This window comes from Heterocephalus glaber, unplaced genomic scaffold, assembly GCF_053883595.1.
Source record: "Heterocephalus glaber isolate CG9 unplaced genomic scaffold, H.glaber_assembly_v1.0 deba00001509, whole genome shotgun sequence".
In the NCBI taxonomy this organism is placed as follows: Eukaryota; Metazoa; Chordata; class Mammalia; order Rodentia; family Bathyergidae; genus Heterocephalus; species Heterocephalus glaber.
The window spans coordinates 19,837,358-19,861,602 of record NW_028258325.1 but is presented as its reverse complement, the minus strand read 5'-3'; the positions used below and the strand labels follow the sequence as shown (position 1 = coordinate 19,861,602).

Sequence of the window (24,245 nt, the reverse complement as noted above, 5' to 3'; positions counted from 1 at the left end):
CAGCAAGGAGGATGATACTTGTGGATGAGCTGCCAAGTCTATCCTATGGCTTCACCTGTCACCCAGTGGAGAAGCTCAACTGTTTACTAACCAAGCTGACCTCCTAGAGGGTCCTCATTCAGTTTCATGGCTTTCTAATGTTCTACTGAACTCTCCTTCTCCTGGACCAGCTTCCTCCTCCACCCAGCACTGTACCTGCCACCATTATGGCTGGGCCTGTAGACCTACCGCTGATCTTCAGTCCTTTCTGCCAAGGTGGTGTTTGACCAAATAATCTTAGTTTGATTGTGGGTTCATCTTTTTTGTTGTTTTGGTTAGTTGTTGAGTCCTCTCCAGGTAATGGACCATGTACTTCCTTCCCATGTACCTCCGTCACCTGAAAGAATACTTGGGACCCTGCAGGGAGCAATCAGTATTTGCTGACTGACTGACTGGCTCAGTGTAGCTTAAAATCCATCTTTATTTTTATATGATACTTTAAATGATTTAATGAGTGGCTGTCACTGACGAGGCACTTGGAGGCTGTGCATAAAATGACACAATAATATAAAAATAAAGCTTTGCCCAGAGACTAATACACAGAACTGCCTTCTGTGTACGTATTGCTCTTATAGTGGAAGAAACAATTCTTCCTTTGGTCAACTGGAGTTGTTTCCTTGATAATAAATAAACCTACATTCTCTCCTTGTGCTTTATTCAAATGCTTACAAAAGCAGGCACCCTATATAATGTTCATTTTGGCAATGAATATGCAAAAAGTGCTGCATCTCTTTATTTAGAGATTTCAAACATTGCAGTCATGTTCATCACAGTGACTGTATGCTTGTACATCTAAGACAGATTCATTTCTCAAAGTCATATTTAGATGTCTCAAGCAGCAGTGCTGGCCTGGTGGATGCTGCACAACACATAACTGACGAAGAGAGGTTCACCTCGCTGGAGAAAAAATATACAGAAATGGCGCAGGTGTGCGTATTTTGTATTTAGGCAACAGCAGGGCCAAGAGAAGGAAGAACAGAGAATTCTAGGGGAGCCAGCTTTGTGTGAGAATCTGGATGTTGGCTTCATCATAGAGCAGAGAGTGGGAGTTGTTCTCCAAATTAATGACGTGCTAAGTGAGGTATACAATTTTTTCTCAGTTCCATGTTTTGTAGGAAGGTTTTTTTCTGTTCCTTGCAATGATCTAAATTCCAGTCTCGCTGACAAGCCAGATGCTACCTGGACCTCAGGATACACACAGCCTCTGAGCTATGACTCTGCTCCTGATTGGAAATCTCAGGAGGGTTCTTTTCATTCATTCATTTCTTTCATTCATTTGTTCATTTTTAAAATTAAATGGTGAGGCAAAAAACCTAGCACCTAGGCTATCTAGCACCTGCTCCATACAGAGTGTTGAACTTGGTGTTTAGGATACAGTGAGGTGTCCTCATCAGATTTTATTTCAGTATGAGTACTCATCAGTATCAGTACTCTGCAGGGAGAGTGCAATGCAGCGAAAAATGTGTATTGCAAGGATTCGATTTAGGGAGGCCTGGAAAGGGTCTTTGAGGAAGTGGTAACTGAGTGGGTATGTCTTAAGTGAGCACGTGAGTTAACTGGGTGAAGAATTAGAAAGGGGAACCTTGAGGGAATAGGAACAGCTTGTACAAAGGCCCTGTGGTGAGAGAGAGAGAGAGAGAGAGAGACTCACATGAAGACATGAAGGTCAGTGTGGCACAGGCAGAGAGGGGGAAAGGTGTGGACATGAGCTTGTGGGACCTGAAAGAGCTTTGTCCTTACTCGAGGGCAAGGTTGGCACACATGGAAAACTAGGCGGAGGACAGGGAGGGCTCTGATTGCAGCATGGGTTGTGGGACTGGGAAGCCAGGGGAGAGGGTGGTTGATCTCCTCACTTCTCCCTGTGCAGTCGGCATCTTGACTCAATTACAGGTGTCCCCAGACCACTGGCAGGCAGACCTCCCAGGTCTGAGGGGATAATAGGGGACTCAGGGGAGGCAGAGGCCAGTGCTCCAGTGGTCCAGATCTGCTCTCCCCTCCGTGCACAGTGAGCCTTTCGGGCTGCTTGCAAACCCAAATGCGTTTCTCCATAGTGGCCTGACAGGGAAGCTTGGTTTCGACTTTAATAGAACATGAGGTGTCCAAGCATCTGGTGTAATCTTGCCTGAAAAGTGATCTGTGGCCTTTGTGTGCTGGGCTTCAATTCCCAACCAAGACTCAATAAGACAAACTGAAAATATAACCACTCCTGACTCGACTTCCAATGCTAATAATAAAACACCTCATAATAACATTTCCATACTCCAGGTATTCAACATTTAGAGATTCCAAAGATCTGAAAAAAAATCTTTTTGTTTCAAGCTATTGTCGTGCATAGCATTGGAACAAAGTCTTGAACCTTGGAGGGACTGGAAGTGTGGGGACAAGGGAGAAAGTGGGGAGGGAGCTGTTGGTTATCATCTGTTCACTATGGTTGCACAGAACAGGGCTTCCCCACTTCAGCTGCAACGGTACCTGGAGTCAGCACCTCCTCCATTGTGGGTGCCGTGCTGTGCTCTGTGTCCCGTGATGTTAATGACAACCCGGCCGCTGTCCACCAGACGCCAATGGCCCAGCACCTCTGTACCTACTTGTGACAACCAAACCTTTCTCCAGACATTGCCAGTGTCTCGGGGGGGACCGAGCCTCCATCCCTTTGAGTCTTTGTAACAGAGCACTCATATTTAGTGGATCTGGTGTGGAAGTTTTATAAAATGAGAACAAGTATTGCTAGTAATTTGAGGATTGTTTTACATTACATTTTTTTTCTAGAGAACACAGAGTTTTTCAACCTAAAGTCATCTTTATTTCTCCAACTATTTAGACCACAGCATGTAGATGGAAAACACCCACGTCAGCCTCGTTCTAAACTCTCGGCCAGGGCAGGTCCCCCCTTCTCACTGAGTAAAGTCGAACAGGATTCTGCAGGTCAGCTTTTTTAATTTAAAGTTTGAAATGCAAAAACAGCCTTGCTTGTTTCTTCAGTCGCACAGAAATAAGAAAGGAAATGGTTGTTTGCTCTCTGGGCTCTTGAGACTTTAAGCATTTCCCCCACCTCCATTTTTGGGGGAGGTGGCAGAGTATTAAAAGCTATAATAGAATCATTTGGATGCTTAACTGTAGTCTGGAGGAATTGGAAAAGCTGTGTAAAATTTCCCAAGAGAGAGAAGCTCTGACAGGGGTCGGCCGCCCGGGTCCTCTGCTCCGTCAGAAATCATGGCCCTGCCTCAGCTGTGCAGCCTGTGGACCAAGGACGTTGGCTTCCTGCCTCTTTACCATGCTGGCCGTGTGTGACCTTGAAAAAAGGCTAAATCTCTTTGGAGCTTCACTGTCCTTTTTGGAAAATAAAACTAAAAGCTGTGGCTGGGGCCCTCACTGCTGTGTGTGAGGGGTAACTAGACTGCGATCAGGACCCAGCCTTGTCCTCTGAGGACAACTACTTTTCTCCCTTGGGTTTGCCAGGTCTTTGCTGGTATTTTGCCTATTTCTTTTTGTTGAGCTGGCTGGGTAAGCAGATGTTCCTTCTATGTAATTGGAAATGCAAGATTTAGAAGTGTCACAAAAGCACTGTTTACCATCATAGATTTAAATCTGGTGAGTTGAGATGAGGTATAGGTGAGTTTGAACCATTCAATAGGTAGCTATAGAGCTATTATATATTACAATGTTATATGTTATGTTATTCTATATATAACTGTATATAATGTAAAACAGATACAGCAAATATTCTCAAATAGATTCATAAAGTGAATACTAAAGTACTACCTAAACATATCCATAATACCATGGCTTACATAATTTGGAAAAGCTTTTGGTATCTCAGATTAGAAGGTATTAGTTATATTTATCTGTCTTGGCCATCTTGGGCTCAAGAGCTAAATACCATAGATAGGGTGGCTTATAAACAACAGAAGTTTATTGCTCAGAGTTCTGGAGTCTGGAAGTCCAAGGTCAAAGTGCTGGCAGATTTGGCTTCTGGCTCACCTGGTTCATAGATGACACCATGTACCATGCCTGGAAAAGGTGGAAGGGGCAAAGGAGCTCCGGGGCAGTAATGTGGTTCATGGGGACTCTGCCCTCATGATCCATTTACCCCTGAAAGTCTTCATTCCTTAATATCATTACTGTGGGGACTGGGTTCAACAGAAGGGGGTCCATGTGTGTGCATGTATTCAGACCACAGCTTCTAAAACTCTGAGTGCAGGTAGAAAACCGTAGTTGGTCTGAGTATAAGACAGCTCTAGAGAGAAGTCACCCCAGAAACAGAAAGAAAGTGAAAGAGAAAGAAAGAAAGAAAAAGAAAGGGAGGGAGAGAGAGAGAGAGAGAGAGAGAGAGAGAGAGAGAGAGAGAAGTTCTTGTAATCCCAGCATCCTGGATGCCTGAGGTAAGAAGATTCTGAGTTCAAACCCAGCCTGGACAATTTAGTAACTTAGCAAGACCTTGTCTCAAAATAAAAACAAAAGGGCTAAAGTGTACCTCAGTGCAAAGACACCTAGGTTCCATCAGCAGTAACACACACACACACACACACACACACGCACACAGGCACGCATGCACACACACACACATAAAATAAAATAGAATTTGAAAGCAATCATGATTCCATGTGGAGTTGGGAATCAATAGAATGGTTTTATTTGCTCTTTTAAAAAAGTTTTTTCCCTTCCAAGTCATCACCTTTCCTTCTTTTTACTTTAATTTCCTGATAGTCATCTTAGGGTAAAGTCATCTCTTGTTTTAAAATATGAGAAAATCTTTCTCCCTGTGATCAGCCCCTCTCTCTCTCTCTCTCTCATTTAATTTTTTGTAGATCGCTTGGCCACTTCTTAACATTAACTCCCAGGCAATGTATACTTGAACAAACGCAAGCTATGAGGCTTTTGTTTTTAGTCTGGGTATTGAGCCCAAGACCTTTGACTGACCTATCTCGCCATCCCCTTTTTAAATTTTGTACTTTGAGGCAAGTTTTCACTAAGTCACAAAGTTTCCCATGCTGGGCTTGAATTTGCTATCTTCCTCCCTCAGCCTCCTGAAGTGCTGGGATCACAGACCTGCACCACCATGCCCGTGAAGTTGAGTTTTAATTACCCTGATCTCTCCAAGGACTAGGTCTGTCCTACATGAATTCCAATCTCCTTGTTTTAAGATGCAGTGAACACAAGCCTGCTCTTGTGGTTGACTGAGAGTACTTGGCCCAGGAAGGTGAGACTCTGCTATTGAGTTCGTGACTCCCACTCCAAGACTCACCACTGTGTCTGAGCAGCTGCCACTTCCACTTCTTTGCCATACCTTCCTAAGTTTTGCAGTATTGTGCCTCTGTTTTTGCCCATCAGTGGTTTCGAAGATGCATGCATGGTTTCTGGAGAGAGGTTTAAACCACTTGGGTTACAGATATTTTTTAAAAAGTTGTGTCCTGTCAACAATGCATGAAGGATACAATTTTAGGAACTCAAAAGGTGTTTAAATCCAACTTAGTAAATGTTATTGGTCATTATGTGGCCTTTGGAATTTCTGTTGATCTAATGTTGTAATACATATTTTTGATTTGAAATACTTCCTTTTATTTTTTGTCTTAAGGCAGTATTTTTTAAAAAATGTATTCCATTTAACCTTCACAATAATACCCTCCCTTTAAATACTCTCGGTTTTTATAGTAATTCATACTTCTTTGTGCGTTTTTTCTATCTGTCTTGTCTGTCTATGTAAACAGAGCTGCTTAGTGTGGAAGGCACTAGAAGAAACACCAAAGTTGCACTCTAGCCCCCTGGAGAGTCCCGGGTCCCAGAGTCCCAGGTGAGTGGCAGAAGGGTTGCTTCTCCCAACCGAGACACATACTTGTCACTCTCCAATCCACTAGGGCCAGCTCTGGAGTTGTTTTCTGTCTCTCCTCTTCACTCAGATTTGAGAAAGTTAATTATTTAATAAGCTTGCAAAGCATATTGAGTTCCCTAGGGAAAGTGTGCCACATAAATATATATAAATGAATAATTAATTAAAGTTTAAACATATTACTTGGTGAGTTCTTCCTTTACTGCCCCATTTCCCTAATGAGGTGTTTTGAAGTGACAATCTAGTTTTGGTTTCTTCCCTCCTCCTTCCTGGGTCTTTTTTCTTTTTCCTGTTCTTTATTTCCTTCTGTTTAACTCTTTCTCCCTTCTGTCCATTCCAGCCGTGCCTACCCTATTGTGGGCCCTCAGTCCATCACAGTGATTGAGCACCAGATCTATAGGTAAATGACTTCATTAACTGCAACGGGCATCCTAAGCTCCTAAGAGCTCAAGGGTGAGATTAATAATTAGATGATGATTCTAATATGCCACAAAAATGAGAATCCAGTCTCAGGAAATGCTGAGCACAGCTTGGGTACCAGTGGTAGAGGCAACGCTTGTTTACTGACCCCTTTTCCCTGACTGGATTCAAGTCAAACAGAGATCCTGATCATCTAAAAATTAATATAAATTCAATCAAATCCCCCACATCCTTGACTTTTCTCCCATCAGCTAGAATAATACAAAGAGATTGCAAGTTAAAACTGAGGTCTTGGGGTTTGCTGGATTCTGTTGGAGGCAACAGTGGGCTAATTTAGATGGAGGATGAGGAACGACATTACTGCTTATTGAATGTTGAAGTCCAAATCGTAGTTATTCCTTCACTGGAGATTAAGACAAATTAGAGAACTGTTCACGTCCATCCCACTAAACCTGACCCAGTTTATTTATACTATAATCTTACTCTAGAGCACGAAAGGTAAAATGAGCTGCTCTTACCAATTAATAGCTGAAGAAAAATTTAGATTTCAAGTTCATTGTAAGAGCTATTTATTCCAAAGCACTAGAGAAATAAAGTGCTCTCCAGGAGGCTGGGGGTGGGGAGCAGTGGGGAGTGGAAGGGCTGAAGAGAATTTCTTCCCTTTCCTTCTTAAGAGTTTGAATTACTGTGAAATCTTGGGATTTTTCTAGTGACCTGTGTTAAAGCCCTGGGGCTAAAGCAGACCTATAATGGATCTATTTCTGAATTGTTCAGCAGTATTGGAGTTTAAAACAGCAGTCGTGGTACATGCGTATAATGAGGCCAGAGCTTCCTTCTGCATCTAGAAGGATATCCGTCACAACCTGCATGGCCCCTCAAAGCACACAGGATGGCCAGCTTCTCCTCAGCCCACTTCCAGAATTTCCCAGGGAGCCAGTCCTGCACTGAGCTGACACAGAAGTTGCTTTAGGGCTGTGCAACAAAGGATTAGTCCCAAACCCTGTCCTCTCTTCCCAAATTTCCATCTCCATTACACTTCTGTACCACATTCCACTGTTGGAAAGTCACTCTCTCGTAAGGTATTGTTCTCTACTCAAAGACCTCTGGGAGGTGGAACATGTTGTCTTAACTAGTCATTAATAATTTAATATTTATTTGGCAAACATTTGAGATTTGTAGAGTTGATTGATAACATGAATTAACACAGTCAGGGAGTGAAAAGATGTTTGAGCCCAATGCCACCTTCCTATCTGTGGCACAACCCTTTGTACACCTAGAAAACCAGGGGGCTGGTGAATCACCAAAGCTGCTTCCAGTCCCAACACCGAGTGTCTCTAAGATAGCTGTGGGTGGGCTGGGGATTTAGCTTAGTGGTTCTGCTGCCTGCCTTGCAAGCACAAGGTCCTGAGTTTGATCCCTGGTACCAAAAAAAAAAAAAAAAAAAAATTTCAAGATAGCTGTGGGCACAGGCACCATCCTGAAAGAAGGTAGGGGGTCCTTGGGTGTGAGGACATTGTGGGGAGCCTAAGACAGGGGAAAGCATCAGGAATCTCTGTGTGTTTGGTGTTAATGTGGAGCCTTGAGCCTGGGTTCCAGACCTCAGCACAGAGCCAAGGACATAGTAGGTGCCAATGACATTGGCTAAAATGGTGTGGAAAATGAATACCTAGCTATGTATTGGTTTTCTAGGCCTCCAGGAGCAAAGTGCCACATTCTGGGTGGGCTGAAGCAACAGAAATTTATAGTCCTGCAGTTCTGGAAGGTGGAAATCCAAAACTCTGGTACTGGGAAAGCCATGCTCCCTCTAAAACCTCCAGGGGAAAGCCTTCATGGCCTCTGCCACCACCTGATGGCCCCCGGCATCCCTTGGCTTGTGGCTTTATAATTGCAATTGCTCCTCTTCCCAAGAGTGTCCTCCCTCTGTCTTCACAATGTCATCCTTACCTGTCTAAGAACGGGACCAGCAGGCAAGGGGTGCCCATTCCCCAGAGCCACACCAGGGAGAATGGGAGTCACACATTCTCCTTCACCTTCATGCCCTTTGTCCTGCAGACTTTGCAGGTCACTTACTGAAGAAGGCTTCAGCAACACCAGGAGAGGTAAGCACCCAGAGGACTGTCAGACGTGCTTTCCAATCTCGCAGACACCAGCTCTGCAGGACTCAAGGACAGATGTGCATACATTTCATGTATTTTCTCCTTTTTCTGTTTGGGGTTGGCTCCAAGGAAGAGTTACTTTCTAGTTGATTAGGAAACTCAGGTCTAAATTTCAGTTCTGGGCTGAATAGTGATTTTTCCTGAAGGTTTGAATAAATCATCCAATCTCCTTCAGTTTCAACTATTTTCAGCATTTCTATTTTAATCATTAATCCTGCTTATGACCCTGAAGTCACTGAGATTGTTTGTGCTTAATTTGGGACAGGGAGAGGGCAGGAAGTACAAGACACACTGAGAACCAAACAGGAGAAAATGGGCTTGAACTCCACCCTGAGAGAGGTGGGCCAGGTACAAGGGACATTTTCTTCTTTGTGATAACTACAATTTTTTGGTCTGCTCTGGCAGGGCAAATTGCAGACTTTGTGTGACTGTAATTTTGGTAAAGACAGGAGAGGTTCTTTTGTAATGAGAGCTTAATTTTCATTCTGATTCAACTACAAGGAGACAGTAAGATGAGCTCTCCACTCAGGAAACTCCCAATACCTCAAGATAAAAAAATTTTGTATCATCTATCCAGGTCTTCTTTTCGCTTTGAAGGCTAGGAAGCTCAGAGCTAATGATACTGTTTAGTTAAAATACTAATACAGTATTAGCCAATGCATGGTTTCAGTTATTTACTGCTGTGAACAAACTACTCAGAAACTTAGTGACTCAAAACAACATTTTATTTTTATCTTCCATGGTTCAGCAAGTTGGCAAGACTCGTCTGAGCAGTCTTCGCTTGGAAACTCTTGGTGTTTGAGATGGTTTGCTCATTCCTGTGTCTGGCTCCTGGGCTGGGCTGGAGGATGGCTGTGGGTGGGCAGAGCATCGCTCTCTTTCCACTTGGCTAAGTCAGGCTTTCCCACAGCTCACATAGCAGGTGGCTGTTCTCAGCAGAAACAGCACAAGGGGGACTTCCCTCAGGGTTAAATGGAGAAGTGGTCATGGGTGGGGTCATCTTTGGAGACATGCTACTGCTGGTATTTATGCCTTTTTAAACTATTTCCCAGGTTCTTTTAGGGGGGCAGGGGGTGGTGGTACTGGGGATTGAACCCAAGGTCTTTGTACTGAGCTACACCCCTGGCCTCCCTTGCTAAGAGAGAGAGAGACAGAGAGAGAGAGAGAGAGAGAGAGAGAGAGAGAAAGAGAGAGAGAGACACACACAGAGAAAGAGACAGAGAGAGAGACAGAGAGAGAGAGAGACACAGAGAGAGAAAGAGACAGAGAGAGAGACAGAGAGAGAGAGAGAGGGAGAGAGAGAGAGAGGAGAGAGAGAGACATGCTAAGTCACCAAGTTACCCAAACTGGGCTCAAAATTACAATCCTCCTGCTTTAGCCTCCCAGTGTGCTGGGATTACAGTCAAGCACCACCATGCCTGGCTAAGACTCTTACAAGAGATGTATATTTCTTCGTGAGCTTTTTTTAGAAGTCGGCAAGTATGAATAATACACAATGCTTTCTTGTTGTCTAGTGCTTGACAAGTTGTCATGCACCATGCATCTTCACTATCTTATCTTACCTAGGCTTCACAACACTGTATAAATGGACAGATCAGCAACTGTATCCTCATTTTTACAGATGTTTCGACTGAGGTTCAAAAATGATTAGTGACTTGGAGTTGGAAGCCAGGCCCAGGGGCACATGCTTGCAGTTCTAGCACTCTGAGAGGCTGAGGCAGAAGGATCGTGAGTTTGAGCCCAGCCGGGGCAACTTAATGACTTAGACCCTATCTCAAACAATTTGTTTAAAAGGCTGAACATGTAGCTCACCGGGGGATTCAATCCCCAGTTAACACAGCCAGGAAGTGGTGGGTGGGCCAGAATAGATGTGTCTGTCATGATGACAGGCGTTCACAAGGATTCACTGATGCACTGGCAGAAATCCAAGTCCGAAACCCACGTGGGGGTCCCCAACACATGGTGTAACATGTAGTCAGAGACTCAATATAGTGGTGTGAGCACTAGCCTTCAGCGAAACTGCCAGAATAGGGGCTGGGGCTGTCTGTGCTGCTTCCAGGCCACAGACCTGGGACTTCTCATATGACTCAGTTTCCTTATTTATAAAATGAGGTTGGTGATAGTGATTATGCCTACCTCTCAGGGTTGTCATGAGGATTAAGTGAATTAATGTTAATGCATCACAGTGATACTGATGGGAGCTTTAAAAAGAAATCTCTCCATGAAAAGATGTAGAGAAATGAGTTACTAAGAGGATCAGGTCTAGATGTCCCTTTGCTATGCTGTTCTTGACTTCATGTACCTTACCAAGTGTCCAGTTGATCACAAAGTTTCTTTTTTGTGTGATACTGTTTCTTAATGGATAGACTGAAAGCCATGAGTCGATATTGCTGCCTGCCTAGGAGTCACTAGTTCTGCTGTGGGATGCAGTTGTAAGATATTGTCAGGACTGGTAGGTACAACTGGTTTTTCCTGACTTTCCAGCATACTTGCTCCCTCCCATGTGATTTATCCTGACACTCTCTCCTTGGGCACCCTCACTCTGTCCTCTCACTCCCTGTCCTGAGTGGATCTGCACATTCACACCCAGCTTCTCTCTGCTGTCCTCCTTCTTCACACACGTTACCAACAAAGGTCCCCTCTGACATATGCCCTTGACCGTGTACCATCCTTCCTCAGAGCCTCAGCTATTTCTGTGCTTACTGAGCCTGAAATTCCCCATCCCACCCCAAGCCCCCAAAATGATGGTGAAGTTTCTACAACCACGCCCACAGGGCAGGAAGCAGACCCATGTGCAACTGGCAATTGAGGAGGCTGTGAACAGCTGGCTGAACCTGCCGAGGATGCTCACACAGAGCTCTTCATCCGTGCTCCAAGAGGGCCAGAGAATGGGTTTCCCTGCTGCTCACCTGGGCACCGAACAGAAAACCACACACAGCCCAGGAGCTTCTGTTGGTAGCAGCTGCCGAAGGGCACAAGTGCTCCTGACACTGGGAAGATGGGCTAAGGGTTGCCTCTCCTTGGCTCGGGGTGGGGGCAAGAATTGAGCTGAATATGCACCTATTCCGAAGGGCAAAGAACCAAAAATAACTAGGAGCAACAGCATTTCATCTGACAGGCCCAGAAATAGAGCTCATCCCAGAGCATGCCAGGGCTGCAGACCCAGTGATTCTGAGACCTTTGTCCTCCCGTACAAACCGGGAAAAATCACTCAGCCTATAGGGCTGCTTCCATCACTCTTCCCTGCAGCTCACAGAGTCCCCAGGAGAGGCTATGGGTCAGCGACCCCAAAGCGAGAAGATGGGCTGGGGCTGGGGAGCCCAGGCTGGCATCTGAGGAATAGGAGGTGCCTGGTAAGTGCAGAGGATGCAGAACAAAGAGCAGAGGCAGGAAATGGGTTCAGGGAAGGTAAAATCTAGAGGTCACGATAAAATGGAAATAGTGAACATAAAAACTGGCACACAGGATTTTGCTAGATCCCAGAGGTCATTGTGGCAAAACAAAAAGATTTCAGCATCGGGATGGGGAATGTGTAGGCTGACAGCTAGCTTCCCTTCTATTTTGATATAAAAGGCAAATGTCGAAGTTCTCTTTCATTCTGAATAACTGAAATTAAAGGAAGGAGGAGGGGGTACGGCAGGCAAAAAGACTGCAGGATTCTAGACAACTCTGAGTGTGGACATAGATGGGGAGAGGACAGTGAATGGAAAAAGAAAAGAAAGAGGATGTTGGATTCAATTTTACTCTGTGACTACGCCTGAGAACTTCTTGTGCAAGAGGCATGGGGCACAGAGAGGACTAGAAACACCTGCTTTCAGGGCACTTGCAGGCTACTTGGAGAGCAGGCCAACCCACCGCCATAAGATCAGCGGAAATAGCCCAGGGTCTGGGGACAACTGGCAGATGGCACTTACGTTGCAGGAATCCAAGAGACTGGAGAGACCCACGGACTGAAACAGGAGGACTTTATTTCAGGTTGAAGGTGAACACCCGCTCAACGGACTCCTGTCCAAAGGAAGAGCGTTGAACAAAGAGAAGTTCCAGCTGGTCTGCATTTTGGCGAAGGGGGTGGTCTTTCTAGGGACATAGCAGGTGAGTTTACTGGAACAGGACAAGGGCAGACAGTTTTGTAACTTTGCCTTGAAAGAAGACAGTCTTATGAATCATAGGAGAGCAGAGTGTCATCAACTTTGTTTACAGGGCATAGCTGTTGTCGATTTCATCTGTACCAGAACAAGGAACGACACGGGAGAGGAGGGTGTTGGGGGCTGCCCAAGGCTGGGAAGGACTTGTTTGTCGTGAAGTCCTGCTTCACTTTGACCCAAGAAGCTCCCTAGAGCTGATGGCCTCTGGGCCCCAGCAATTTATGCAGGACAGGAAGGGAATGGGGAGAAGGGGGTTCTCCACTGCATGGGGTGCCTTCCCCACCCCTTCTTGCAAAGGGGTCCTGTGTCTCTGCGGGAACAGATCCTTTCTGCTGGGTGTTCTGACTGCCCAGAAAGTTCCCAGCCTGGATAGCGCCAGTTCAGTTCCTACTGGCCCCCAGCAAAAGGAGACAAAGACAAGCAGGGTGTTTTTCCCAAGCAAATTACATTCTGTCAAGGGCCTTTTAAAAAAATCATGATGTTGGGTCCTTCCTAATTTTTTGGTGATTAACCAGGCTTGGGGCCTATACCTATAGTCCAGCCCTCTAGGAGGCTGAGTGGCAGGAGGATCACAAGTTCCAGCCCAGCCTAGGCAACTAGGCCTTGGTGACAATCTGTCTCAAAATTAGAGATTAAAATTTTAAAAGGAGCTGGGGATATAGCTCTGTGTGAAGGCCCTGGGTTTAATCCCCAGTACGGATGTGGGAGTGGATGAAGGAAGACTGATTTAATAAAATAATGTTGATAGACCATAGCATGTTTTAGTTTGTTTTTTGAAAAAGCATTTTTACTTGGCAAGTTAATAGTTGGCCAACTGTGTTGGTCCCTGAGAGTTTACTGATCTTCAGCTATTTCAGAGTCTGAGGACACCTGGCCCAAGACACCAGGCTATACCCACCCAGGCTGGTATATTCAGCCAGGGCACCTGCCTCAGCTCTCTGCCCCAGGCCCGTGGCTCTTCCCCTTCAGATCTTGACCTCGCTCAAGGCTCTGTCACCTCGGTCGGTCCCTCTCACTGCTGGGATGTGGAGTGGTTCCCTTATCCTGGCTCCCCAAGGAGGCTCTCAAAAGGAGATGTGATAAACTAACTCACACTAAGGCAGGCATGGGAGAGCCGAGTTCATAGTCTCTCCTGGAGGCTTTCAGATTTTAGTGGCGTATTAAAACTTAATTCAAACCAATGAATAGTAGAATTTCAAACCCTTCCACAGGGCAAGAGGAGAAGTATATTTATTTTTCAATAAATGGCCTTCTTCTAAAATCAAACTACACCTCTCAAATTACTGACACAAAATGCTAGAGGGGAGACCCAGGTAATAAGCGACTCTGTCTTCTAGATCAAACCATCACACTCTACTGAGAAAAGAAATCTTGACCTTCTTGCTCCCCTCTCCAAACAGGATTAATCCAGCAATCTCACTGCCTGCTGCCCGAGGCAGCCAAACGGCTCAAAAGTCACTTTTGGAGAACCCAGTTTCCCAAATGCCTGTTGCTCCTGGCAGAGTGAATGGTCCTGCCCACTGCTGGATCCCAGGGCCTGGGTGGTGACGGCTGCCACGGAAGATACACAAGTGAGCCACTGGGTATACAGTACCAGGTTAAATATAGCCCAGCCCCTACAGGCACCTCTGCTTGGACACCACTTGGGTAAACGCAAATGCTCAATCCCTGCAAAGGTTTGAAACTGCGATTGCATGAATCCTGATTACAAACATCCTGAGGGCACCATTCCATTCCCTGAGGGAATCTGGGTGCCATGGGGAGGGAAGAAACTCCCAAGAGAGGCCCAGGAAGACAGGTGGAAGCCCCACACATACGGTGGCACCTCAGCAAGCCCCTTTCCGGAATCATCCCACAATTCTCCTTGGACAGGTGATGCAAGTATAGTCTGTATTTTGGCCTGATGGGAAAAATAAAGGCAGGACTTGGGACAAAGCGACTCAATCTTTTGTTCCCGGACACTTAGTACAATGAATAGCTTTCTGCATCACATGGGGAGACTTCTGAGAGCTTTGTTTCTGTGGAAGTGGGACAGGGAGAGTGGGAACATCTCCCCCCACCAAATGCTTTCATGTGGTAGCAGCTGGATGACAGAAGGTGGGAATAGCCCTGTTCCCGTAAGCCAGGGGTTCTGGGAGTTTGGTCTTTGGATCAGTGGCCACAGTACTACCTGGAGATTGTCAGACAGGCAGTTTCTCAAGCCCCAGGACCCAGTGAAACAGAAATTCTAGAGGTGAACTCCAGCTGCCTGTTTTTAAAGCCCCTGCAAGAGTTTCAGATCAGGCCGAAGTTTGAGAACCACTGGTGATAAGGCTTTACTTTGGAGTTTGTGACTGGGAGCCAGGGGTCTGAGACTGGGCCACAGCTCCTATGTGACCTAAAAAAAAGTCAGGGATGACTCAGCTGCCAGACATCCCCAGTTCGGCCAGGCCCGGAGGGAGATGGCCAAGAGCAGGTGCAGGACCTGGGGCTGGCCTGTCCATCCCTGGCATCCTGTCACTGCTGCCATCCTCAGCCCCATGTCTATCAGGACCTGACCCACAGTCGTGGCTCCTCCACAGGGAAAGGGCCGTGTCCTCTCAGACTCCCAATCTATTCTTAGTTCCAATCCGCACAAATCCACCCGCGCCAAGGGGAAGCTTCTGTGAACTTTCCAAGGTGGGTTAACTGTTTCAGAGCAGAGGGGTGGGGGGCAGCAGTTCGCAGAGCCGCTGGACACTGCCAAGCTCTTCCCAGCCCTCCAGGGCGCTCCCTGGGCTGGTGGTCCCGTCCCCCCCGCGGCCTGTTTCCTCCTGGCTGCAGAACCCAAGCAGGCGTCCCAACCTGCGTCCCCGAGGCTGGAGGAGTATGTGTCCTGATTTTTTAAAAAGCTGTTTGCGCACTTCAAGGGCCTCACCCCTTTCATTTGGGTCTTGAGTACAATGGTGCTGGCCTAATTAATTCATTTTCTTTTCGGTCCAAAGTGGAAACCCCAGAACAGGGATGCAAATCAAACACAAACCCACTCTGGACGCCAATACTCCGGACAATTAAAACAAAGAGCGCGGCGGCAGCGGCGGCGGCACCGCACAAAACCCTCGGGAAACATCCAGAACGTGTCGCCAATCAGCCGGCGGGGTGGGGCGCAGCCTGGGCCGCTGTGCGCTCAGGACTGCAGCCCCAGCCCCGCAGGTGGACAGGTGGAGGTGGGCAGGGGTCAAAATCCAGCCTTCAGGACAGGAAGCCGGGCGGCAGCGTGACCAACTCCAGGGGGCACACGCGTCCCGCGCCTTGCGGGAATGGCGCCCCAGCCAAAAAAGCAACCACACAAACCCATCGCCAGGGCGGGAACCGGGCTGCGCGGCCGGCCGGGGACACGGGTGGGTGGGAGAGGGAGCAGGCCAGAGGGAGGAGGGGAAGAAGGACAGGGGAGTTGGCGAGGAGGATGCGGAGGAGAGGGAGAAAGTGGAGAAAAGAGGGGGTGAGGTAGAGAGCTAAAGTGGGGGACGGAGGGAGAGGAGGATCGCGGAGAGCGAGAGCGGGGAGGGGGGCGGAGGAGGAAGGGGAAGAAAGGGCAGGGCGACCCGCGCGGTGGCGGCGGGGGCGGGACGCGGTCGGTCTGCACCTGCTGGGCGCCCCCGCCCCGAGGGGGCCGAGGGAGCGGCCGGGAGGCGGGCCGGGCGGGAGCCGGAGGAGGGAGGGAGGGAGGGGACGGGCACCAGGAGGCGGGGAGGAGCCGCGCGCGGCTGGGGCTGCGGGGGCGGCGACGGCGGGAGCGGCCGTGGCTACGCCGGCTGGTCCGGCGGTGGCGGCAGGTGGCCCAGCGCGCGGCGGCCGGCCCGGCCGGGGGCGGGCGGAGGGAAGGTGGCGCCTCGGGCGGGGGCAGGTCCCTGCACCAGGTGACCTGTTCCGGCCGGGAGCCGGGCGGCCTCGCCATGCAGCGGCGCGGCGCGGGGCTCTGGTGGCCGCGGCGGCAGCAGCCAGCCCCGCCGCCCTCTGCGCTCGGCGTCCGAGCCTCAGCCATGGCCCCCCCGAGCGGCGCGGTGCCCCCGGGCCTTGGCGGCCGCCCAGCCGGCACGCTGCTCCTGCTCTGCTACCTGGTGAGCGCCGGACCCTGCTCGGGGTCCTCCCCGCGCGGGGACCCGGGGACGCGGGTGGGGGCGGCAGGGACCCCCGGCACTCGGGGCGGGCGCCGCGCTGCTAGTTTTCTCTCTTCCCCGCCGCGTAGCCGCGGGCGCTCGGGCAACTGGATGGTTCCCCGGGCGCCCAGAGAGGCGCAGGCACCGGACTGGCCGGGCGACTCTGTTGCTCCAGTCTGTCGCTGTCGGTCCTGTTCTCGCTGCAGACCCGGGTGGGGTCCCCCTGGAGGCCCCTCATGCCCTCCGCTTCATCTGGCAGCCTCACCAGCCACCCAGCGTTGGCTCCTCTGCCCGCCGCGCTCTGCTCTCCACCCTTCCCGGGCTCCCCTCTCTTGCCTCCAACCCCCCTTTCTTCCCGTGCCCAACTTCGCCCTACGCACTTGGCATCCTCGACTCCCCCACCCCTTTAGTTTCTTCGGGGGTCCTCAGGCCCGGACGGTTTCGTACCAACGCACCTCGCATTTTCAGCGCTCCTCAACTCCTCCTTGGTCACTCCAGCTAAGTTGCGGATGCCAAAAAGAAATCTAGTTCTTTGTAACACGCTTACCTTCAGAGTGGTGACTTTAGCTGCATCTTGAACATTGTCATTTCAGAGACTGTGTTTGGCTTATCCGTGTCAGTTTGCGATTGGCACACTTTCTGGCTTCTGTTGTACTAGTCACCTAAATGGCAGTACCCTATTTTTCAGAACCAACTCATTTTAAATACAAGAGTCATTGGTACCCTCAGAACACAGTGGGGTAAATTTTCTCAGCTCCTTTCAGGGCTTGCTTTTTCCTGTTTTTGAATTCCCTTAAACAATAGTCAATTTACAGAAGGCGGCACCTTTACAGCCCAGCCTACCTTATGTTCCAGGATCCTGCAGAAACCTAGGGTTATCTTGCCATATATTACTGTAAATAAATAAAATGGAAAATGCTGAATCATGAAACTGATGTAATAGGAAATTCACAGAATACTAAAAAAAAGAAAAAAAAAAGAGCAGTGTCATTGTCCAGAATTCTCATTTATGTGACATTGTCATTATTTGGAGTAGTTTCTTCTCAGAAACTAAAAACTGCCTAGGGGATACTGGTAGAAATTAGATTTTGAGTCTACCAAAAATTGACACACAGCCCGAGTGTTTTTTTAAACACTCTTTACTTTTTGGATGTTGCATTTCTTGAAGCAAGAGAGTGTAAAAATGCAAATTGTAATTCTGCCTTTGCATCTACCTGTTGAGCAAGCCATTCCTTCACTTGAATTTCTAAAATTAGTCAATACCAAGTTTTGTGGTTGGGTTTACTTCATATTTTCATAAGAAGTTGTCAGTTGACATGAATGATTTTTTTTTCACCCAGGGGATATTATTATTTAATATTTATGCCATGGGGTTACAGCACACAGGCTCATAAATAAAACTGCCACAACACATGACGGCGGCTCAGTTTAAACCGATGATCCCTGCACACGAAGTGCTGCTGGTTCCCCATAGAAGCAGAAGTGATGTAGTAGAGCAGTACATGCAACATTCTCCTAGAGGTGGGCAGGAAAGTTCCACATGGGAATCTCAAGGCCTGGCAAGGGGGCCACTTCTGCATGGGCTGGAAAATCAGAGTGACAAGTAGGAAACCTAAAGACCTGTGTGCTGCTCTGGGGGAACAGAGAATGGAGCAAATACAGGGGTTCTGTACCGGCCATGGAGGATTCTCCAAAGCAGATCCTAGAGAGGAAACGACACTGTGGGAGCCTGGAGGGAGGTGGGGACGTACGAGGCAAAGCTCCGCAAAGAGATTATAGAAAATACAGTAATGTGGAAAATAAGTAGAGCATGGACGAGCGTCTGCCAACACAGGAAGGCATGGATCTTGGAACGTTGTCTAGGAGACTTGTCAGCGCTTCCTGCCTCTGGGTGCTTGTTCCTGATGGGCACTGATAATGCCACTGGAGAAGAAAGCCTTTGATAAGTGAGAGCCATTTTGCAGTTGAATCAGAAAGTTGTGTGTACCTGAGCATCGAAATCCTGGCTTGGAAGGTGGTCTCTGTGTTTTGATCTGAGAGTCCAGCCAGGTACTGGGAATTGTGCTCTCCAGGTATGTTCTACTGGAGATCTACTGAAGGAGTTGAAAAGAAGGGCTTCTTGATCTTGGAGAAGCTTAGTGTGTCAGCTTCTGTATGAAACACCTGAAAGGCACAAACAGTGAGAAACAGTGCAAACGCATTGTTGTGTGGATTCTACTCAACCAAAGAATACTTCCTGGAGGAAGTGATGGGGGTGTGGAGGTGGAGCAGAAGAGCTTTGCAAGATCTCAGCTATGGGTATACACTAGACCTGAAGGTCCTTCCATCATTTGGAAGCCTAAAGAGTAATCACGATAATAGCTTGATTGTGCTAAGTCATTTGTAGGCTTTATTCACTATTAATCTTAGAAACAACCTTGTGAGGTAGGAGCTATTATGATCAACACTGGAATGGGATAACAGGCCCAGAGAGGTTAAGCAAGTTGCCCTAGGCCACACAGATAGTTTGAGATTAAACCAAGTCTGTCTAACCTCAGGGCCCCAGCTTGAACCTGTGCTAGATTATTGCCTGCAGTATTCTGCTGCTTATAACCTATTCCACCCCGCCCCCCGCCGCCCCCTGCCCTGCATAAATGTACCGTCCGTTAGCAGAGCTCTCACAATTAGAAGCTACTGTGCAATTGGCCAGGATGTGAGGTCATGTCTAAAGTAACCTAAAATATACAAAGCAGGAAGCATGGGCCACAGAGTAGAAGCAGGATGTTAAAAAGAGAGAGAGAAAAAGGCAAAAGCAGAAAATATTTGCCATGGGTAATGGAGAGGTAAAAGATTGTGTCTTTATAGAGTCGAGAGGCAGCCTGAGGGTTTAGCATTTGAGTGTGTGTGAACATATGTCCCAAGTGTATAGTGAGTGTGCATTGGAATGCATTCAGAAGCCAAATTGTTCCTGATTTGGGGACCAATTCCTGTTCTGTGTTAGCCTGCCCAGACGGCTGGAGATTGGAAGTGGCTTTGGGCTGGTGCTCTCAGGGGGTGCATCCCCCCAGGAGTCACCATCCTGAGGAGAGAGGCCCCTTCCTTCTCCACTGGCTGGGACAGAGTAACCTTCAATATTAGCCCACGAGGAGGACTGTGACTGTAGCTAGGATACTGCCAAAGCATGAATAATTGTGATGAGGCCTGAAAGATAAGTCACGGAATGATGCCAAGCAGATTTCTGCAAACATGATCCCTGGTTCCAGTGACTGCCAGAAAATCTGGAGGTCAGCAAAGGTCAAGCTGCAGAGAGCCTTCTCAGTTCGGATGAGGGCCTGGAAAGCAAAGGGTAAAGAAATTGCTTCCACAGAGCTCACGAGAGCTCAGTGGAGCCCGAGAGCCCACTCCACGCAGGGTCACCCTGTTTCCTTGAGCCATGAACACTTACTTTGCTCTGTGCTAGGCCAGATCCAGCTGTGGCCGCTCTAGCCCATCCGAGACACTGGGGCTTCTACGAGGCAATCCGGTCTACTTGGAACTGATTTTTCCTTAAGTGAGAACATAAATCTCACAATGGCCAATCTTGATGTCAGCGATAATGCTGACCTATTCAAAGAGGACATTTGCACTTGTTAGACAACCAAGGGACAAATAAATAAGAGGATATTAGCAGCACAGAGATATGTATGAATGCTTGGCAGACCGTGGTTATGTGGGAGTCTCTAAGTAGCCACATGTCATCCATCACCCATCCAGGAGTATTCATCAGCCCCTCACTATGTGGGCAACACAGGGTGTAGGGCTCAAAATTAGCTAGGAGACTTTCAGTCATTCAGCTGGAGCAAGAGCAATTATGGCTATTTGAAATACAGAGTTAATCCTGAAACTTCATGGCAGCCAGTACCTTCCTTGTGCATCCTAATCATGAAATCTCCCATGCTATGTATGGTATGTGCCTTTTGCCTATTTCTTCTGGCTTCCTGTTAGCAAAAGCACAGGAACCAGAGCAAAGGTAGAAGGGGAGAAATAAAGAACCCAGGCAGTTTGCTGAGAAGATGGATAGACTCTTGGAGTCCATAAATAGCCTAAAGTGAATTCCGATCCTCTGTTTATTGGCTCGCCCCATCCCTCTGAGAGGGAGCGAGGGCAGGAGGGCTGTGCAGCAAGTGAGGAATTGCTGATGAAGTCCTGTAGGGCAGCCCTGGCTTCCCAGCTTCCCCGGAAGGGCTGCTCAGGCTGGCCCGCTGGCTCACTGCCCTATGTCTCCGCATGCAGTGACATCTCTTCCCCCACCCCGGACTTGAGGCACATGGGCAAGGTGGAATTTTAGATTCCCTTCCTCCGAGATGGGAATGCTTAAGTCTCAGGATTCCCTCACCTGTAGCCAGAGAGTGGTGACAGGTAAAGGCAAGTGGATGAGCTGAGAGCATTATTTTTGGTGTTTCTGGAAGGCACAAGGCCCACCATCTCTGACTTTAGGATCAGCCAATAAGGATTAGAATTTTGGTTCTACTTTAAGTGGCTGGTTCATCCTGAGCAAGTTACTGACCCACTCTGAATCCACTGTAGCCCCTCGGCTATAACACAGGAATGCTGACTGTCTCCCAGAACTGTTGTGTAGAGGTTAGAAGTAAGAATTTCTTTAAAGTTGTACGTGAGAGGCTGAGGTTAGAAGGGAGTGAGAAAAAAGATTTAACTCACTTGTCTCAATGGCCAGCACGCAGTAGGTCCCTAAGAAAATAAAACCAAATCATTCTTAGTTGGCTTTGTATGATTTGAGGTGGAAAGAAACAGCACATTGAACAGTGTTGGGGGTGGGCTGTAAACAGGCACGGGTATTGATCATTGCTGTCATGGTTTCTCCGGCCAGCTTGAGAAGGAGCAGCATTTGACTGGAAAATGTTTCCCAAGGCACACTTTGATTTTAAAGCCCTTATTGACATCACCGTTCGTGCTGCTTAATTGCATGCTTTGTTGACATTAACAGAATTTTTGCTTATATCTGATCAGCAGAAATTGGGGGGAAAATAGGCCTGTTAAGCCAGAACAATTACCTTTCTGACCTACGGAAAGTTTGATCCAGCCAGTTTGGAGAGAAGGCGCTCTGGAGCCAAGGTTTTCTTCAGTGACTGATGGGGCCGGGAGAGGCGAGAGTGAGAGTAACGGACACTCAATCGCTGCTCTTGGCTCAGGCCTGCCTGGGTACATGTGTAAGTGGAAATGAGCCTCCGATAGCGAGATGAGACTGATTTAAGATTTTTCCAATCTGTCCTTCCTTAAATACCAAGTGGATTATACAGAGAAAAGAACCAAGTTTCCCTGCTCTTTGGCACAAGGTTATTTGAATCGAGTCTCTCCTATTGATTTTGTTTAAAGGAGTCAAATGCAGTTATCCTAAAAGAAGTTTAGACTCTGTTGATAATGTTGGTTTTTTTCCATCCTGAAGATACATGAATTCATGTTTCTTGATTCCCAGGCTGAGTGGATGCATTTAGGTCTCCCGTCCTGAACACACATGAACTGGTTCTTTCCCCTTCTTTTTAAAAAACATGATAGTGTGCACACAAACACACAAAAGTAGAAGAGTCTGTGCTTTGTGACTGTGTGTGATGTCATCAAAGTCAACTTTGATTGAGGCTCATTTCTGCTAGAAACAGATATATGAGGGCCCAGGCATCTTTCAGCTCCACTCTGGGTGTGCAGAGCAGATCAGCAGCTTTCGAGATGGAACATCTATGTGGCTGCTTAATTGGAATAATTTGAGGAACACAGAAGTGCCCCTTTCACTCAGAATACCTTGCTTAGAGCTGCAGTGCAGGTGGGCTGTACTTTTAAGGCTTTATCTGCAAAGCTGGCTTAGAAATGCAGATATGTGACATTGCTTCTGTTTTTTCATTACCACATTAATGTAGATGAACCTGACAGATGAGCAGAGTCCAGCAGGAGAGAGAAGGATTGGAAATTTTAAAGTTTTTAATTTGTGCTTTTGGTGTGTGAAAATGGAAAAGTTCCAGACACAGAGGTGTTGTCTGAAAGGTCTGGGGGCACAGAACAGAGGGGAGAAGCATACTTCAAAGGGAGAAGGCAGGTTCCAGAGTGCCACCTTCTTATACCTCACAGTCCCTAGATCCTCTGTGACCCCCAGGAGCCTGGTGAGAGGCCAAATGGCAAGGGCTCTTCGGAAGGAGTTAAATGAGGCTGGATGCAAATTGCCCACTGGAAACGGGGTCCTAGGAGGGCCGCAATGGGCTCTCACGATTGGATCAGTGTTTTTGGTTCATAGGCAAGAGCCCCCGGGGTTGTGGGACATTGACATAGGACAAACCACGGAGGCATCTGGCAGGGATACCCATACCCAGGACTTTACTTCACCAAGAAATACTTAACTAAATTCTTACTGTGTGCCAAGCTCTATCCTAGAAGCTGGAGACATGACAGTGACATGGACTCTGACTTCATAATTTCTAGACAAAGGAATGGGAGGGTGATTTTTAGCTTATGTTAATGCAACCTGGCATGTGGACACACCTACAAAGGGTGGAAACGTGTCATGCCTGTAGCTGGAACTCTTCAAGTTAATTGCCTTATTTTCCTGGCAGGAAACAGCTTATAACCACACCCATGACTTGAGCCAGGAAATCAGCTTCAGCTTAATCAATATTTAGAGTGTGATGTGTTGCTAATCGGTGTTGGTTTTGTACATAATGGAGGTAGCCACAACTCATGGGGTAGCAGCTGCCCCTGGGTCTGCTCCAAGCCAGGCAGAGCCCGCTCCCTTCACTGCTCCCTTTTGGGGCAGAGCTGCCCCAAAGCTGAAGACTGTGAGGCCTTCTCAAGGGACTTAAACTGTGCTTTGCACGAGACACTTAGGTGATCTGAGAGGCTTTCTTGTCATCCCTGTTGTATGACAGAAATGTTGCCCAGTCTCTGAACTTGCTCCAAAGCTGGAACTTTGGAACTGTCACCTATGGAACTGTCACCTATGGAACTATCACTCACCTCTCAGTCCGTGAGTTTAAATCATTTGTCCAGACTAACCTCACGTTCTCGTTCAACTTAGATTGTTTCTAAAACAAGCAATAGTGAGACGTCAGCACCCACTGCCCGAGAACCTCAGAAGACATGGAGTTGAGCCTCGTCGGCTAGGTGTGTGTGAAGTCAGGCTGGTCACCCCTTCTCTGCACAGCAACTCCTTAGCAAGTGTATCTTCTGTCACTTTGTGTGCTTCAAAGCTCTATCTAGAATCAAAGCTTGATTAATAGACCACGGTGGCAAACTATGGCCCATGGGCCAATCCAGCAGCGGCTTATTTTTGTAGATAGAGCTTTGTGACCGTTGCCGTGTTTATCCAGTTGTGTGTCCAACCTATGGCTGCTCTCAGAAAGGCCACGGCAGAGTTTCCTAACTGAGACCGATAATTGGTGGCCTGAAACACCTATAAAGGAAGTTGGTCTTCCATCCGGGTAGCTTCTGCATCCTTAGCTGCAACCCAGGATTCCTTCCCCCAAATTGGATCTGTGCTGAACATGTACAGACCTTTTCTTATTATTCTCTAAACAACACT

At 47.7% G+C, this 24,245-nt stretch overlaps 1 protein-coding gene and 1 long non-coding RNA gene across 2 annotated transcripts in view; one reads left to right on the top strand and one right to left on the bottom strand.

The window, feature by feature from the left end:
- The window catches only part of LOC110349679 (uncharacterized), a 31,808-nt gene extending 14,415 nt beyond the window's left edge, over positions 1 to 17,393 (bottom strand). The window contains exon 1 of the long non-coding RNA XR_002395838.2: positions 17,253 to 17,393. This is a non-coding gene — a long non-coding RNA (uncharacterized LOC110349679). The remainder of the gene's footprint in view (positions 1 to 17,252) is intronic.
- The window catches only part of Sel1l3 (SEL1L family member 3), a 101,872-nt gene continuing 94,113 nt past the window's right edge, over positions 16,487 to 24,245 (top strand). Inside the window, exon 1 of the mRNA XM_004847190.2 lies at positions 16,487 to 16,666. Within this exon, the coding sequence (XP_004847247.1) occupies positions 16,502 to 16,666 (165 nt within the window). The 5' untranslated portion in view covers positions 16,487 to 16,501. The remainder of the gene's footprint in view (positions 16,667 to 24,245) is intronic.